The sequence below is a fragment of the Cervus elaphus genome, chromosome 31, assembly GCF_910594005.1.
Source record: "Cervus elaphus chromosome 31, mCerEla1.1, whole genome shotgun sequence".
Taxonomy (NCBI): domain Eukaryota; kingdom Metazoa; phylum Chordata; class Mammalia; order Artiodactyla; family Cervidae; genus Cervus; species Cervus elaphus.
In genome coordinates, this window is record NC_057845.1 from 51,605,950 (window position 1) to 51,623,893 (window position 17,944).

Below are 17,944 nucleotides of genomic sequence, written 5' to 3' on the forward strand. Positions count from 1 at the left end.
ATTTCTTTTAAACCTCAGATGTCGTTTAATCACTTTGAGCTTTTACTCTGTTGCTCCTGTGTAGCACGGAGCAGTCTACTAAGTGCAGTAATAGCTGCCAGCAGATTTCCCCTTCCTCTACAAGGAAGCAGACCAGAAGTCTCGGTCAGAGACATGCACAACAGATAGAACCTTCTGAAAGGCCACATGAAATCTCTCTTCTAGAGATACCAGACCCTAAACACCTTAAGCTGTTTTACTTAAGCCATTTGGTGGGCTGCTTGGCAGAGCTGCTGTGTCTGTGCAATTTATACATTTTATAGAGACAGCAATCTATAATTCATCCTTGCAAAGGAGGTACTTTGTGATTTACCTTTTTGTAGGGAATATCTTTTTCTAATTTACAAGACAGCCTTATAGGCCAACCATGGCCCTGTGATGTCAGGTTAATGTGAAAATGGTCCAAAACCTGCTTCCAGGATGAGTCAACACCTTTGAGATTGCTCGTGCACTGAGGCACATGTCACATGTGCCAGTGCACTTCAGTCATGTCCCATGACTCTGCCCTGTAGCCCGCCAGGCTCCTCTGTCCATGGGATTCTCCAGGCAAGAGTACTGGGGTGGGTAGCCATCCCCTCCTCCAGGGGATCTTCCCGACCCAGGGATCGAACCTGCGTCTCTTACATCTTCTGCATTGGCAGGCGGGTTCTTTACCCACCTGGGAAACCAAACTAGGTGGCTAGGGCAATTTCCCTACTTGGTCTTCTTTGCCTGCCTTCTTCAGTCGAGGGGTTCCTGTACAAAGGTTTTATAGTATGTCCTAAAAAATATTGCCAAGATAGAAAAAAACTTAGTGTTCTGGAAGCAGAGGTTATATCCACTGTTTAAAAAAGAAATCTTGTCTTTGTTTCCTAGTCTTTTCTTAAAACTTTTAATAACAAGTCCTTTCATAAACTTTCTTTCCATTTGAGGCAACTGGTGATAGAGGTAATTTTGTTGTTGTTTTATTTACATAAATATTAGAGAACATAATAGAAACTTTGGGAAATCTAAGTGACATATACAAAGAACTTTCTCTTGTGTTTCCATTTTTGTACCAGCAACCTAAAATCACTTCAGTTAAAGGCTGCTGTAGACAGTTGGAATGCCATTGTGACAGATGTTAGAAACAAGATTGCATTCCTCAGGGTAAGTCATCAAGTATTTAGAGTAAATTGACTCAATGGTGTAGATGGTATACACTTAAAATAAATCTAATATTAAAAACAATTGGAAGAAGAGCTATGACAAACCTGGTGGTGGTTTAGTCAGAAAGTCATGTCTGACTCTTGTGACCTCATGGACAGTAGCTTGCCAGCTCCTCTGTCTATGGGATTCTCCAGGCAAGAATACTGGGGTGGGTTGCCATGTCCTTCTCCAGGGGATCTTCTGGACCCAGAAATCTAACCTGGGTCTCCTGCATTGCAGGCAGATTCTTTACTGACTGAACTATGAGGGAAGCCCTGGACAGTGTATTAAAAAGAGACATCACTTTGCTAACAAAGGTCCATATAGTCAAAGTTATGATTTTTCCAGTAGCCTTGTACGGATGTGAGAGCTGGGCCGTAAAGAAGGCTAAGCACTGAAGAATTGATGCTTTCGAACTGTGGTGCTGGAGAAGACTCTTAAGAGTCACTTGGACATCAAGGAGAGCAAATCAGTCAATTCTAAAGGAAATCAACCCTGAATGTTCATTGGAAAGACTGATGCTGAAGCTGAAGTTCCAATATTTTGGCCACCTGTTTTGAAGAGTCTACTCATTGGAAAAGACCCTGATGCTGGGAAAGATTGAGGGCAGGGGGTGAAGGGGACGACAGAGGATGAGATGGTTGGATGGCATCACCAACTCAATGGACGTGAGTTTGAGCAAACTCTGGGAGATTATGAAGGACAGAGGAGCCTGGCATGCTGCAGTCCATGGGGTCACAAAGAGTTGGACATGACTGAATGACAACAGAAATTTAAGGAAAACATGTTTTTTCATTGCAGTTATTACAGTATCCCTTTTTGAGGTTTGATTACTTCCATGTAGTTGGTTGTAGATCTCATCCTCACTCTAACATGTCTTCTTTCAGGTTCTTGGTTTAGTAAATGGTACATGCAAAAATTGTGCCTCACACTTAATTTTCCTAGAATTCCAAAGCTAACTGTGCTCCAATCATAAGTGAATGTTTTAACTTTATCTGAGTAATTATGTGTTTATAGAATTAAAAGGAAGGCCAAGAATACCTGTATTCGTTTTTAATGTTAAACTTTTTATGTAGTAATAATTACTCCCTAATGCAAAGTAATAAACTCTTAGTTATTCATATAATAGAATTAGAACTGTGCTAAAGGTAATCTGTGAAGAGATAAACCACTGAATATTTATTAGTTTATTCATTTGTTTTTAGAATAATTTCACATTTATATCTTAAAGATATATAATGTTGATTGTTTTGTGATTCCACAATACTGCCAGGAAAACAGTGACATTCGGTTATAAAGAATTGCCTCAAAGCACTATCTACTTGTCTGGCTTTGTCCTTGGTGAGCTTCCCTGTTTCTTTCCTGGATTCTTTCATCCTCAGCTTTTAGTGATGCTTAGCACTTTTACTGGGTTTATTAAAAGTTTTGTACTCAAAAGATCTGCCCTTTGTTCTCTATCATTGTTTTCTTCTAAGAACATGTCCTGTATATGAAAGTTTATGTTTTAAGACTTTTTCTTTCCATTCTTGTGGGTTGTTTACAAAGTAATATGGAAAGCAAAATGGGGACAATGCCAATAATCTAGAAAGTATGTTTTTAAACTTCAAGGTTGGGAGTCTTACTTTTGGCAAAATCCAAGAGGAAAAAAACAAAGCTATGTGAGGAACTAGAGAAAACTAAAGGTATAACTTTTAAGATTAAAAAATGTGGACATTTAATAAGTTTTTTCTAAACCTTCCTCTCCATTTCTAAAATGAACATTTACAAGTAGTTAAGCTGTTACAATACTTTTTCCCCATATTGATCAGCTAGTGTATTATTTACATCTTCTTGATCTTTAGACATTGTTTACTTTAATCAGTGATTACCATTTGGGGGCTAAAAATTATGGAAACACTGAGGAATTATCACAGAGACCTGTGAATTATGTGCCATTGTACCTTGTCACTCAATAGACACTATTAGAGACACAACTGTTAGTATTTACGTTTATGGAGAGTGGTGTATAGAGTTGTTTTATGTCAAAAATTATTTTGATAGTATTTCTGGCATACTAGATTGGGAATCACTAACCTGTGTTGTGCTATTCAAAGCTATATAAGGTATTTCCATATGCTATTCCTTTGAAGTTGATTTTGCTGTGAAATATTGTCTCTCTTCTTCTGTTAGACACAATACAATGAGCAAATCAGCAAGGTGAAGCAAGGCTTTGCCTTGAGCACACTGCCTCCAATCCAGCTTCCTCCACCGCCTCCCAGTCCTGAGACGCTGGTAAGAAACACTTGTTGACTCTTGAACAACACAAGGATTGGGGGTGCCAGCCCCCCATGCAGTCAGGAATCTGGGTACTGCTCTACTCGAAAACAATGAATTTGGTAAATGACTACCCAAGAGCAGAAAGCTGAAACAGTTTGGATAGAATCAAGACTCAAACCCTAGTTTTTGATTCCATGAATCAAATGTACACTTTCTCCGCATTTAAAGATCTATAAAATGAAAATACAAGGACTATATTTGTTGAAAAAAATAGGCAGATAAGTGGACCCACACAGCTCAGACCTGTGTTGTTCAAGAATCAGTTGCATACGATTTTGAACAGTCGCCATCCTCATCTTGATAAAATGGTGAGAACTGTACAACACTGAATAAGCATACGTTCATGTTTCTTCAAAGTGGATAGGGCACATGTTGTGCCTGTCTCTTGTAAGTACGTCCATTCCTGTTTTATCATCTACAGATGGTATGACTAGTTTGTTGGCTCAGCTGAGGCCAAGAGATAGGTTGTATCATTGGATTTTAGTAATGCATTTGATATCTAAAGAGGTATGTATGCTCATTCAGCCTGTCAACCACGTTTACATGGTGGGAGAAAACTGATGAATGCTCAGAATTCCCAAATGCCCTCAAATTACCACTAGACTACTGAACCCTCTCAGCATAATACCCTAACAGGCTGGACTTCACTCCTCCACTTCCACTTCAGACTTTGTTTCCTGAACTTTTATCTTCTATTCTTACCTTTTAACATCAAAGACAGCTTTCATTTAGGTCCCTTCCCTGACTGGCTAGGGATAAATGGGTCTTCATCAGACCAACTAATCTCTGTGACATACTATTTATGTTAGCCTTCTGGGAAACATAATGGAGGAAAAAGTGAAAAAAGTGAAGCATAGTACCTTAGCCCAATAAACTCATACAGCTTTCCAAAAGACCTTTAGGAACAGAACCACTCGATGATAGCTTTTATTATGATAACAGATCTGAGGATAAGAAAAAAAAAAGCTGTGGTATATTTAGGGGTAGATCACTTTTGACATTAGCATTTCTGCTTGTAATAGAACTCTGAAAATATTATTTCTACAAATACTAGTTCAGTATATCAAAGAACTTAAAAATTATTAATATGTAAATTGTGTGGAATTACACTGTGTTTCAAAAGCAGAATTTAGAGCTGAGAAAGTATTCTATGATACGCATGGGCTTTAGTTTAGAATGAGAGGATTGCCTTTTATATTTGATTAGTTCAAGTTTTACAGGAGCTTTGTATTATGGATATTTTTATTCTAGGCTTTGAACAACATCCTTGCCAATTCTTCTGATAAGGGATGTGTTGCATAGATGACAAATCCCAGATTCCCTTTAGTTCTATGGGAAGTAACATAGTAGGATTTCTAGAAACCCTGTTGCCTTCTGCCTGTAGGTAGTAGTTAAACTCTCCCATGACTAAACATAAAATGGCTCCAGAGACTTGGAAGCTAGATACGGAGTTGTTCTTTGGAGTTTTCTGGAATCAGACTGGCATTAGCTGTCTGTGACAGCTATATGTGACACCATGACTGACAAACGTTATCTGACCTTGACCTACATCCTCATCCTTGCTTATGTCTGATGTGGCTTTCCAGATTTAGTCAAGGGCAAAAACCCACTGGGAGTTAGGCTCAGTAAAATCCATAAGCATCCTTTGCAAACATTTAAGAGGTACATGTGTATCTTTTGTGCTTTCTAACGAGAGTCACCGCTGTGCTTGGTCAGAGCTGACTGTTGTGTTAAAATGCAGGCACTAGGGACCACTGAGCATTAGCGGAATAGTGTGAAAGCACAGATGCTAGAGATGTGACCATTCTTTCAGTATAAGCTGAGACAGTATCGTACAGTGGGAATACAGTAGCAGTCTGGGTTCAAGTCCTAACTGTGAAGAACTGTGTTAGTTTGGGGAAACTCAGCTGTCCCAAACTTTGGTTTTCCTATTGACAAATCAAGAAATTGTCCTGGATGATCTGATCACTAACTAACAGAGAGACAGATCACTGTCTCTCTGAAATTCTAGTATTGTAAAGATTGATCACCAGGCTTTAAATAAATATTGTGGTCTAACCTGAGAAGTCTGGAATAATGAATACTCTTCCCAGTTTAACCCAATATTTTTATGAGTTTCATTATATTTTGATTTTTATACCCTGGCTGTCTAATTCTCAAAGTAATATTAGGTAATTGTTGTCCTCAAAAAGAGCAGGACCACTGATTCAGAACCACCATTTGTTATTTAAGAACTTTATATTACAAATATATTGAAACATACATAAAAATAGAATGATGAACCTCTGTGAACCCAAGAGCCATCTTCAACATCATAATCAACATTTTATTAATCTTGTTTCATGTTATTTCCTCCTTCCTCCCCACTGGAACATTTTAAAGTAAACCCTATATATCATATAATCTCATCCATTTATACTTTAGTATGCATTCCTAAAAGATGAAGACTCTTACTCTTATTGGCTATAATCACACCACCATTCTAAGAAAATTATAATTTTTATATCTGATATTACAATTCATATTTCCCCAATTGTTTCAAAAATGTCTTTTTCTTAACTAGGTTAACAATACTTCCAATTTGGTTATAATTACCATTACTTTAAAAACCCTTATTTAAAAAAAAAACAATCCAAACAAGGTTTATAATTTCATTTGGCTGATTATTTTTCTTTAAAATTGTAACAGCTACCCAACACCCTCTCTCTTATTCATCTCATTTATTTGTTGAAAAACTAATTTCCTGTATTATTGATGTAACTGATTACATCCTTATAATGTCATTATACATGTTCTGCTATTTCCTATAAACTGATCGTAGGTCTAGAGGGTTAAATTAGAATCAGGTTCAGTATTTTTAGCAAGAGTACCTTATAGGTGATGAAGTACATGCACATTAGAAGACACAGTGTCTCTCGTTTAGTGATGTTAGGAATCAAATGTCATTCTTGTCTCCATTATAAAGTTCCCCATTAATTTTCACCTTTCTGGTTTCAGTCTCGTTACTTAAGAGCGATACTGATGTTCATTTTTTAAATTCAGCAAAATAGGTGAACTTCTACTTTGTGCCAGTGCTAGACCTGGCACACAGTAGATGTCCCATAAACGTGTCCTCTTTTGTAGTCCAGGTAATAAGGTAGCCATCCCATTGGTCGGTGCTAAGAAGGGCTAGCTTTCTACGAATCCCTGGGAAGCTCGGTAACACCCACAGGCATGTCCACGAGTCACTGTAGGAGGGTTTATCCCCCTGGCCCACCCCGTTTTAGCTTTCTAGTATCCTTGAAACTAAACATAAGATCAGAATTCCACCAGGTGGTAAAAGGTCCTTTCAGTACATAAGAGCAAAAGTAGTATTTTATGTAGACTCTGATACTTTAGTGAATTTCTGAGTGTCAGTATTTATCAGTGTGGAGAATACTCACTGAGGAACTGCTTTGTACAGTCCTTTGCGTTATTCCATTTGGCAGAGAACTTTCAGATCCTCTAACCTCAACTCTTGTTTTATGGGTTAATAACTTGGTGTCCAAGGCCACACAGAGAGATGGGAAGAAAGTAGGACTAGAATTGAGTTCTCTTCTCTCTGTGCTCTTTAGTGTATTTTACTGCTCCCTGCTTTTTTCAGATATTCATATATTTAACTAGTGTTATAACAGCACTGCTTCTAATATACTTTGTTTCTAGATTCAAATCAGTTTTCCTCCCCCCCCCCAAAATTCATTGCTCTATGAGTTTATATTATTGACTACATAATCATGTGGGGGGTTTGTTTTTATTTTCTATCTTTTCTATTTTAGATGCAGCAGTTCTTGGGAAGACCCATTGTGAAAGAATCTTTCTTTAGACCCATACTCACTGTTCCTCAAATGCCTGCCGTTTGTTCTGGAATCGTCTCTGCAGCTGGCCAATCTAGATCTCCCTTGGTACAAAACTCTCTTGGTAGAACAGACATTAACCAGTCCATTGTCACAGTGGACTCCCGGAATGAATGTCTTCTCTTTGTTGATTTGTTTAATAAAGTAAATAATGATGATAATTGAATGAATATGTCCATGAGGCACTGTGTTAAGTGCATTACGTATATTAACCATTTCATTAAGTAATAATAGTTTAGTTTTTAGATACAAAGATAAATCTGATATTATAGTAGAGAATTCTTAGTTTTGCTTCTAAAACAGACGGGATGAGATTGATAATTTTAAGAGATAGTTTATATTTAGCATGGTTGTTGGTAGGTTGAAAACCAAAGAAGCCAAGTCACATTATGCCACAAAACAAAAGAAAAAGTTTTTATACATAGATACATATGTGTGTGTTGTAGGACAGTGTTTATCTATAAACAGGTAATATAAATAGTACCACCCTGAAACATGTTATACTGCAAAGTTACAAATTCTCCTAGTTACAAAGAGCCAGAGAAGCTTTATCAGAACCTGAAGAAGCAGGAGAGAAGTTTAAAATGATTAGGATTATTAGTTGTAATCTTGGTCAAGGTATACTTTTTATTAAAAAACCCCACAGAAGATTGATGTTTAATATAATTAATGAAAAATTCTCTAATCTTGAGTTTGTCATAACTGCATTCTAGTGAATTGAGGTTTATTCTGTACCTGTATATTGCTGACAGACTCCCTTTGAAATGTATAGTCAAATAGATTTACTTACTTGTATAGAGGCCTCTCTACAAGCAAATATGTATCTAAGCTTTAACATGTTTACTAAGCAACACATTTTTTTTAATCACCTTGATATTACAGTGTTGCCGATGTGTTTTGCTCCCGCAACATTCTATGAGGATCTGTAAAATTTTAAAGTACCTCAGCCTTCTAATAGGATTAGTTTCTGATTCCTCTGAAAAAGCTTGGACACTGAGGCAAACTCAGATTTCTGGGGATATTCTGCTCTTTCTCTGACTTACTAGGCTTTGTATGAGTAATTTCAGTGGCTGTTAGTAGTTGCTAATTTTTCATAAGTAGTAACCATACATTTTAAAATAATCTGTAATCTTAGATAGAAGATACTTTGTTTATAATTATCCTAATAACCAGATAAAGCACTTAACAATATTCACACATTGATATCAATTAATTAGAACCTTAATGGTTCTAGGAAAGAGCTCTCATAAAATACGGGGACGTTTTTGTCTGATGATTCAGGGCTCTGAGTGGTCACTCAGCTTCCATTTACCACCTGTGTGACGTTTGGGACATTGGCAGATATTTCAGCAGTGTTCTCATCTTTACTTAGTTGTTTGAAAAGTAAACTTTATTATTTGCTTTTTATGATGAATAATTTTATCTTATTAGATATTTATTATTAGTAATTTTATTAATTACTTTTATAATTAGAAAAATATAATACACATAGTATATACAAAATATATATACAGTAGAAAGCAAAACTACCCTGTTGTTGAATCCTAGAAAATAATCACGGTTAATGGGTTATTTTATATCTTACAGTCCTTTTTCTATGTATACACATTTGAAAAATATTTTAATATGAGTTCTACCATAAATTCTGTGCCATAAACTTTTTTTAAATTACATATATTATGGATATTTCTTATGCTCAGACATAGAGATCTATTTTTAAGGACTTGATTAGATATGCTACAGTTTATTTACTTATTCCCCTATTAACAAACTAGGTTGCTGTCAGAAATGCACACTGTATTTCTGTTTATGTTTGTAATTACTGAGACTAGTATGTGCCATTTTAAAAATAAAGGTAAACATATATAATTAGAAATACTGTTGTGCTGGTTAAGGAAAAAAACTTGTAAACAGGGAGCATGCATGTCAGTATTCCTCTTTATTGTACCCATCTCCTGAGGCATGGAGATGTCATGTTGACGTGGAACTCTGCTTCCCCGTAACTGAAGCTGATGACATGACTGTGCTTCTCCCAGATGACTAGGATAGCCTGGACACTGCCAGCTCCTGTGGGAGAAGCTGTGCCCCCCAGTGCAAGTCTGGGACGTGACCCCCTCGTGATGGATTGGGAGAAGGTTTTGGAGAGGCTGAAAACTGCCTTTCCACAGCAGACCAGGTAGCGTGGTCTCTTTTGTGTTGTGAACAGACCATACTACAGTTCCCATAGCCATAATTATGCAATGGAACATTTCAGAGAAACAATACCCACCCACCCCCCTCCCAACACACAGAAGGTACAGGTATTTCCTAACCGTCACCTTGGTAAGGAAAATGAAATTCATTAAGAAGGGATAGTTTTCAGTATAAATGCTAAACCTCTCCACGAAAATTATTAGTTTTAAGTCACGAGGGAATGAACTTTTGAATTTAGGTTTGCTTGTTTAATGAAAGTACAACTAGTTATAAACCTGCCCAGTTTTAATGCCACTAGCTACAATAATTATCTCAATAACCTATTTCCAAAGTGAATTTTAAGTTAATTGTATGCCATATAAGCACAAACATAATCAGATTTCCTTAATTTATTGAAGTTCTTATGGTTTCTTTGTTAAGGAACACGGTTAAATGCAAGAAATCATTATTTTACTGTGCTTTTCACAGTTCTGACTTTTGCAGAAAACTATTTAATTCTATTCCTCCAGAAATGAAGTATCTTTAATCTTGTATAAAATGAATAATTCTAGTTTTCACCAGCATTTTCATTTGAAGTCCAGTGCTTTTATTTAACATATATACTATTATGTTTCATGGTTATATTATGGTTTTGTAAACATAATGGTGAATAGAAAATGAAAATAGAATCTTAATATAGTTGTGGTAAAAAATGTTTATAGAAAATAAATAATAAATCAAAGATAGTTTTATAAGGCTGGTGACATGACATTTCATTTGAGAAAAATATTTTATCATCCTACCCTGTCCTACCAAAATGTGTCTGCAGACTTTGGGTCAGTTGGCCATGGGAATTGAAAAATAGCATGTTGATTAAAATACTCCTAGGTTTCTTTATCACATAATGTGTCTTTTAGTCTTTGCTTTCCTTTTCTGTTAAATCTTTATTTTCTGTTTATGAATTTTATAAAAGTAGAATTGATAGCACAATGATCGAGACTGATAGTAACATAATTGTAAAGAAGTATTTTAGTCTCTCTCGAGTAAGAGAACATTGAGAAGTACAACATAAAGAGGCTCAGTACATAAATAAGTATTTAGATAGCAAACTTCATTTTCACAAGTGAGGTTTTATAAACAGTTAAAATCTCATTGGGGGAAGAAAATAAATACTAAACTTTATCAATCATGAGCACATTAGTAGGAATTTTCATTCTGGTTTAAGATAAATGTAGATGGACCCATGATCACGTTTTTAGATCAGAGATCCAAAGGGTCACGTCTGTATGGTGGATATTATCCTACGATAGGATTTTATATCTCCTTTGGAGGGCACATCTTCAAGGCAGTAGGAAAATGACCACTACTCTTTCCTTGATCTTTTCCAGAAAGGAGCTTACAGATTTCGTACGGAAATTGAAGGATACTCATGGGAAGTCCTTATCTGGACTGACATTTGATGAAATTGTTCACAAGATTTCCCAATTTATTGACCCCAAGAGATCTCAGGTAAAAAAAAAAAGAAGCAACTAAACAACAGAAAACAAAAAGTAAAACTGTATCTCCTGACCCTTATCTTTAGTTAGCTGTACTAATTATCTCCATAACATGATCAGGAAATCAATTATAATCATATTAAATCATATATTAACATTAAACAATTAAACTTGACAAATGGCGATGGAAACACCACCTGATCATTCTAGAATAAAACTGAGCCTTTTGAAATTTAGGTTATTTTGAATATTTCAAAAAGGAGACTTTTTTTCCTAATTTTCTGCAAAGACTTATTTTAATTAAAAGAGCACCTAGAGTTACTTTTGTTTTTACCTGGTTCTTAATCTATAAGTAATATTGCCAGTAATTGCTTCAAGATTTCTCATGAACCTGATTATTAACCTTTTTGTTGTTGTTCAGTCGCTCAGTTGTGTGCGACTCTTTGTGACCCCATGGACTGCAGCACACCAGGCTTCCCTGTCCTTCACCATTTCCCAGAGTTTGCTCAAACTCTTGTCCATTGAATCGGTGATGCCATCCAACCATCTCATCCTCTGTGCACCCCCTTCTCCTGCCCTCAATCTTTACCAGCAACAGGAGTTTTTCCAGTAAGTTAGCTCTTTACATCAGGTGGCCAAAGTATTGGATCCTCAGTTTCAGCATCAGTCCTTCCAATGAATATTCAAGGTTGATTTCCCCTTTTGCTAAATTCCACTGTAGCCTACTCTATGGTAGTCTGTCAGTTCTTCCTGTCTTATGCAATTCTAAAAAAATAATAAGTATGACATTCTTATTTTCAGAGTCAAGTAAAATCAGCACCAAATGGTAATCGTGTTTCACCGAGCCATACTGCACCACAGGCTGACGCTGCCCAGCCCTCAGAACCAACCCCGAGGTCCCTCGGTTCACAAGGCTCTGTGACACAGGAAGGAGCCAGTCATTTGGTGAGACTGAGACTGTTGATTCTAAATACACTTACATTTAGGAGAGAGAGTGAGCTGCATTTAACCTTACGTATGTTTTCCCTAGGATGATGAGGAAGAAGAGCCTTGTGTGATCTGTCATGAGAATCTCTCTCCAGATAACCTCTCTGTTTTGCCTTGTGCACATAAATTCCATGCTCAGGTAAACTTATCTGTTTAATATTTTGCCATTAATCAATTAAGTGAAATTCATGCTACATTTCTTAAAATCATATACACGTATGATTATCCACTGTGTCATGAATTTCACTGGATATTCACGTAGTGGATAGAGTTGATGTGTTTCCCCATACCTAGCCATGGATTGCATTGTTTTCTCAGGTCTTGATATACCTACCAGGAGAAGGGCACCGTGATGAAATTTAATGGGCAGAGTGGCATTTCCTTTGATGAACAGAACTGGAAGCAGTGTTGATTGACATGACAGTTGACAGTTTAGCAAAGTGACACTTCACCTTGACTTGTTATAAATAGTGTTCTTTGTTAACACCTAATGATGGCCAAGTGCTGTTACAACGCACAAGAATTACCTTAACAGTCTGTCCAGGCTTCTGTGTTTGCCTTTGAAGATGCTAAGGCTTGAGGTTTTTGTTTCGTTGTTAATTTTTATTGAAGTATTGTTGCTTTACAATGTTATGCTAATTTCTGCTGTACGTCTTTGAATCAGCTATACATACATCTCCTCTTTTTTGGATTCCCTTCCCGTTTAGGTCACCACAGAGCATTGAGTAGAGTTCCCTGGGCCGTACAGTAGGTCCTCATTAGTTATCTGTTTCATACATGGTAATGTGTGTATTTCACCCCCTCTCCCAGCTCCGCCCGCCCTGCCTCCCACCTTGGGGTCCATACGTTTGTTCTCTATGTCCGTGTCTCTATCTCTGCTTTGCAAATAGACTCATATGTACCATTTTTCTAGATTCCACATATATGCATTAATAGATGATACTTGTTTTTCTCTTTCTGACTCCCTTGACTTGTGTGACAGTCTCTGGGTCCATCCCTGTCTCTGCAGATAGCGCAGTTTCATTCTTTCTGTGGCTGAGAAATATCCCACTGTATGCATGTACCACATCTTTATCCATTCCTCTGTTGATGGGGCATCGAGGTTGCGTCCATGTCTTGGCTATTGTAAATGGTGCTGCAATAAGCATTCGGGTGCATGTATCTTTTGAAATTATGGTTTTCTCCAGTTATATGCTAGGAATGGAACTGCTGGGACATAGAGTAGTTTTTTTTCCTAGTATTTTTAAGAAATCGCCATGCTATTCTCCATAGTGGCTATCTCAGTTTTTATTCCCACCAATAGTGCAAGAGGGTTCCCGTTTCTCCACACCCTCTCCAGCATTTATTGTTTGTAGTTTTTTTAATCATGACTGTTCCTACTGGTGTGAGGTGATAGATACATCATTGTAGTTTTCATTTGCATTTCTGTGATAATTAGTGATGTTGAGCATCTTTTTATGTGCCTCTTGGCCATCTGCATATCTTCTTTGGAGAAGCGTCTATTTAAATCTTCCACCCATTTTTTGATTGGGCTGCTTTATTTTTATATTGAGCTGCATGAGCTGTTTGTACATTGTGCAGATTAACCCCTTGTCAGTTGCTTCACTTGCAGATATTTTCTCCCATTCTGAGTGTTGTCTTTTCATCTCGTTGATAGTTTCCTTTTGATGTTAGGAAAATGTGAGGCTGGTACATCTTTTGTTAATTCCTGGCATTTATAGATTAGCAGCATAGATTAACTTCTGATGTTGCTGTGCAAGTGCTGTTGATACACAGTCTATGACCCGAGTCCTCTGTTGTGGGAGCGCAGCATGGCACAAGAGAGGTGATCTCACACAAGAAAGGCCGCTCAGGGAAGTGAACAATAGCCACCGTATTCAAGCCATATCTGTAAAACACCATTTCAAAGACAGTGTGACGCCGGGTATAGAGCTATACTTTTCATCTGCTCTGTTAAGAGAGATGCACAGAGTGACTAATCCTAAATGATCTCCAGATAGATACTTCAGTTCAGTCGCTCAGTCATGTCCAACTTTTTGCAAACCCATGGACTGCAGCACACCAGGCCTCCCTGTCCATCACCAACTCCCTGGGTTTACCCAAACTCATGTCCATCGAGTCGGTGATGCCATCCAGCCATCTCATCCTCTGTTGTCCCCTTCTCCTCCCGCCTTCAATCTTTCCCAGCATCAGGGTCTTTTCCAGTGAGTCAGCTCTTCACCACCTGATGTGAAACTCCAAAGTGTTGGAGTTTCAGCTTCAACATCAGTCCTTCCAATGAACACCCAGGACTGATCTCCTTCAGGATGGACTGGCTGGATCTCCTTGCAGTCCAAGGGACTCTCAAGAGTCTTCTCCAACACCACAGTTCAAAAGCATCAATTCTCTGGCACTCAGCTTTCTTTACACTCCAACTCTCACATCCATACATGACCACTGGAAAAACCATAGCCTTGACTGTACGGACCTTTGTTGGCAAAGTAATGTCTCTGCTTCTTAATATGCTGTCTAGGTTGGTCATAACTTTCCTTCTAAGGAATAAGCGTCTTTTAATTTCATGGCTGCAGTCACCATCTGCAATGATTTTGGAGCCAAAAAAATAAAGTCTCTCACTGTTTCCCCATCTATTTGCCATGAAGTGATAGGACCGGATGCCATGATCTTAGTTTTCTGAATGTTGAGCTTTAAGCCCACTTTTTCACTCTCCTCTTTCACTTTCATCAAGAGGCTCTTTAGTTCTTCACATTCTGCCATAAGAGTGGTGTCATCTGCATATCTGAGGTTATTGATATTTCTCCCGGCAATCTTGATTCCAGCTTGTGCTTCATCCAGCCCAGCGTTTCTTATGATGTACTCTGTACATAAGTTAAATAGGCAGGGTGACAATATACAGTCTTGATGTACTCCTTTTCCTATTTGGAACCAGTTTGTTGTTCCATATCCAGTCTGATTTTCCTGAAGATCTATGTAGAAAATAAATGTTTCACAAACTTATTTTATTCTTTGCCACTGCTCATTGAATAGAAAGCAAGTAATTCATTTAGGTTGCTCTCTAGGGACAGAGTTAATGGGCCTCATGTCTACTGCCTATTCTTCATACTCTTAATACTCTCTCATCTGGCTAGGCTCTCCATTATTCATTCAGGTAAAATGATTTGTTTTTGGAGAGTCAGTATTCAAGCAAATAACTTAATAGATAGTTCATAGCCAAAGAGTACTACCATTATCACCAAAGAAAGGCAATCTTAAAAGTATACCCATTATCTAAAGATTTTAACTTCAAACACCATAAGTACTTGATACAACATATTTGTGACATTTATATATTTAGATATGACTTTTTCCAGATTATCAAATAGAATAATAGATAATAAATAGAAAAAAATATAGCAGGTTTCCTCAATCTCCTTGTTAGGAAGAAGTGCTAGTCTATCTGAAGATTGGGGCTGGATAAAGGAACTTATTAGAATAAACTGGCTGAAAGGTGTTGTCCCGTTACCAACTATGGTGCTCAGCAAACCATGGACAAAGTGCCTTGACTGCAGCAGTTTTCATGAAAGAAAGTGAAAGTGAAGTCGCTCGGTCGTGTCCGACTCTTTGCGACCCCAAGGACTATAGCCTACCAGACTCCTCCATCCATGGGATTTTCCAGGCAAGAATACTGGAGTGGGTTGCCATTTCCTTCTCCAGTTTTCATGGCAATCCACCAAATAAGGCTCTAAGATCTATCAGAAGACATATTGGTTGGCAATCCTGATGTATAGATCTATGTAGGCTAAATAAAAACCTCTGCTAGGCTAAATCTGAGTGACTGACATGAATCTTTTTGCTTCTTAGTGCATTAGACCTTGGTTGATGCAACAGCGGACATGCCCAACCTGCAGACTCCACGTTTTGCTACCAGAAGAATTTCCAGGTCACCCAAGCCAGCACTTGCCCAAGATCTGATTCAGCAGGGTGACTATGCAAAGGAAGTTCAATTTTCAGACTCCAGAATTTAGTTTTCCATTTATTTGAGCTGATAGTGTGAGAGATATGAAGCAGTATGTTCTTCAGTATTATTCAAAATAAGCTAGTTGATCTCATCAAAGCTGCAGCCAAAGAGGAGAGGACAAATCTTCGGGACTGTGAACTGAACTGAAACAGTTTAAAGAGATAAAATTTTGAAAGTTACATTAGATTTGCCCTTATTTTAGTAAATATTTTCTTCCAACTTAAACATGATTACTGTTAACATGTATCTTAGAATGTCTTCTCTTTTCCTTATTCCTCTCATCCTTTACTTTCTCCTGAATATGCTACTTTAATTTCCTGAACTAAATGTAAACAAGAGTAAGAAAATTCCTCAGATTTTAGTGTTCCTTTTAACTTTTAAAATTACTTATGAAATATATGCTATTTATATTTTATCTCTATCTTCCCCATTCTTTCCTATTCTCTAAAATATGTACCTGTGAATAGATATGAGCTACTTGAGGGTGAGAACCAACCACTGATGTCTTGGAGCTGGCTTATATACTGTACTGGTTTGTGAGAGATGATTCCTAGTTTCAGGAATTTTGTGAAACAGTTATTCAAACTGTTGTTAGCTTGAAATCTGTTATAGTGGGAGTATTTTACAGCACAGAAATTGGTGAATGGTATAGATAAGGGCTTTTTTCCCTTCCCCCCAAGAGCTGGTTATTAAAGATTTACCAGCATACCACTGGGACCATGCCTGATGATTCTTACTGTTCTCAATGTCTTGCACAGTAGACACACCATAAATAGCCCCCCAAATCAGAAATCAGGAAGCAGTAAGAAAATTAGTATGCAAATTAAGTCACTTGCTCATTTGAATAACTATTTGTAAACATGTTCGTTGGACCTTAATCATTTATGCTTTGGAGGAATTTTTTTTTCAGCCTTAAAAAGTTTCTAATTTCACTTTCTCATGCATGGGTGTTGTCCTGTTTGTGTGTAGTCTCTTATGACAGAGTTGACACCCACTGAGCTAAGTGGCACATTTAAAGCTTGTCACTGAGAACTTTTCTTAGAGGTCAAAAATCTATTTTGAAATTGGTACTGTGTAAATGTTGTGTTGTACATGTCTCTAGCTACAAAATTATTAATAAAAGAATTCAGTTACCTGGTAAGAGAAATGTTACTTTGTTCATATTATTTTCCATAAATCAACAAAATTCATTCTGTGAATAAGTGTTTCCTGACTCAGCAACTATTTTACCTGTATATTTTACTGTAAATGTATCTTGAAGTTGTTTTAAATCTCTACTTAAAATTACTATTTCTGAAATTGTATGCTGTTTTCTTCTCTAATAAGAATAGACTGGAAAATACCCCAAAGTGAAGGCAGTCATCTAGACTTGTTAAGTGCCAAAAAAAGTCTTAGAATTATACAATTCAGAACTTACAGGACCTTTAATAATTATCTCATCTAACACCTCAAGATCATGGTCATATAGCAGATAACCTTGTAAAACATTTTTTAGTGTATATTTACAATTGTATATACACTTTCATGTGGGAAAGAATAAATGTTTCTTAATTGAATGCCTATTATTTTGTGTTTATCGCTGTAACTGTATGCTAAAACTATGTGAAATCTCTTTCAAACATCTCTTTCTGTTTAATTGTGCTTAAATTTTATCTTCTCTTGTGAGAAAGGGTAGGAAAATATACAAGAAGTCAGTCATCTATACTTGTAAAATATCAAGACTATCTTAGAATCATAGAATGTCAGAGTTTATAGGGTCTTTAATGATCCCCTGGTCTATTGCCTCATTCTACGGGAACAGCTTGCCCTAGACCATGCGGTTAAATAGCCAGTCCTAATACCTGGGAGAGTCCTGATATGCAGTAAGTCACATGTTTCCTCTATCAGTTCAAGCTGCAAGG

General features: G+C 37.1%; 1 protein-coding gene across 11 annotated transcripts in view; it reads left to right on the forward strand.

Moving 5' to 3' along the window:
- Positions 1-17,599, forward strand: part of DZIP3 (DAZ interacting zinc finger protein 3) — a 110,337-nt gene extending 92,738 nt beyond the window's left edge. For 10 of the 11 annotated variants that reach the window (XM_043892587.1, XM_043892593.1, XM_043892592.1 and 7 more), the window contains 8 exons: positions 1,080-1,167; positions 3,376-3,477; positions 7,317-7,442; positions 9,431-9,570; positions 10,955-11,075; positions 11,864-12,007; positions 12,093-12,188; positions 15,887-17,599. In XM_043892587.1, coding sequence (XP_043748522.1) covers positions 1,080-1,167; positions 3,376-3,477; positions 7,317-7,442; positions 9,431-9,570; positions 10,955-11,075; positions 11,864-12,007; positions 12,093-12,188; positions 15,887-15,997 — 928 coding nt within the window. In that variant the 3' untranslated portion in view covers positions 15,998-17,599. Of the gene's footprint in view, positions 1-1,079; positions 1,168-3,375; positions 3,478-7,316; positions 7,443-9,430; positions 9,571-10,954; positions 11,076-11,863; positions 12,008-12,092; positions 12,189-15,886 lie in introns of those variants that run through there. The other variant, XM_043892596.1, reaches the window with a different exon arrangement.
- Positions 17,600-17,944: the final 345 nt, after the last annotated feature.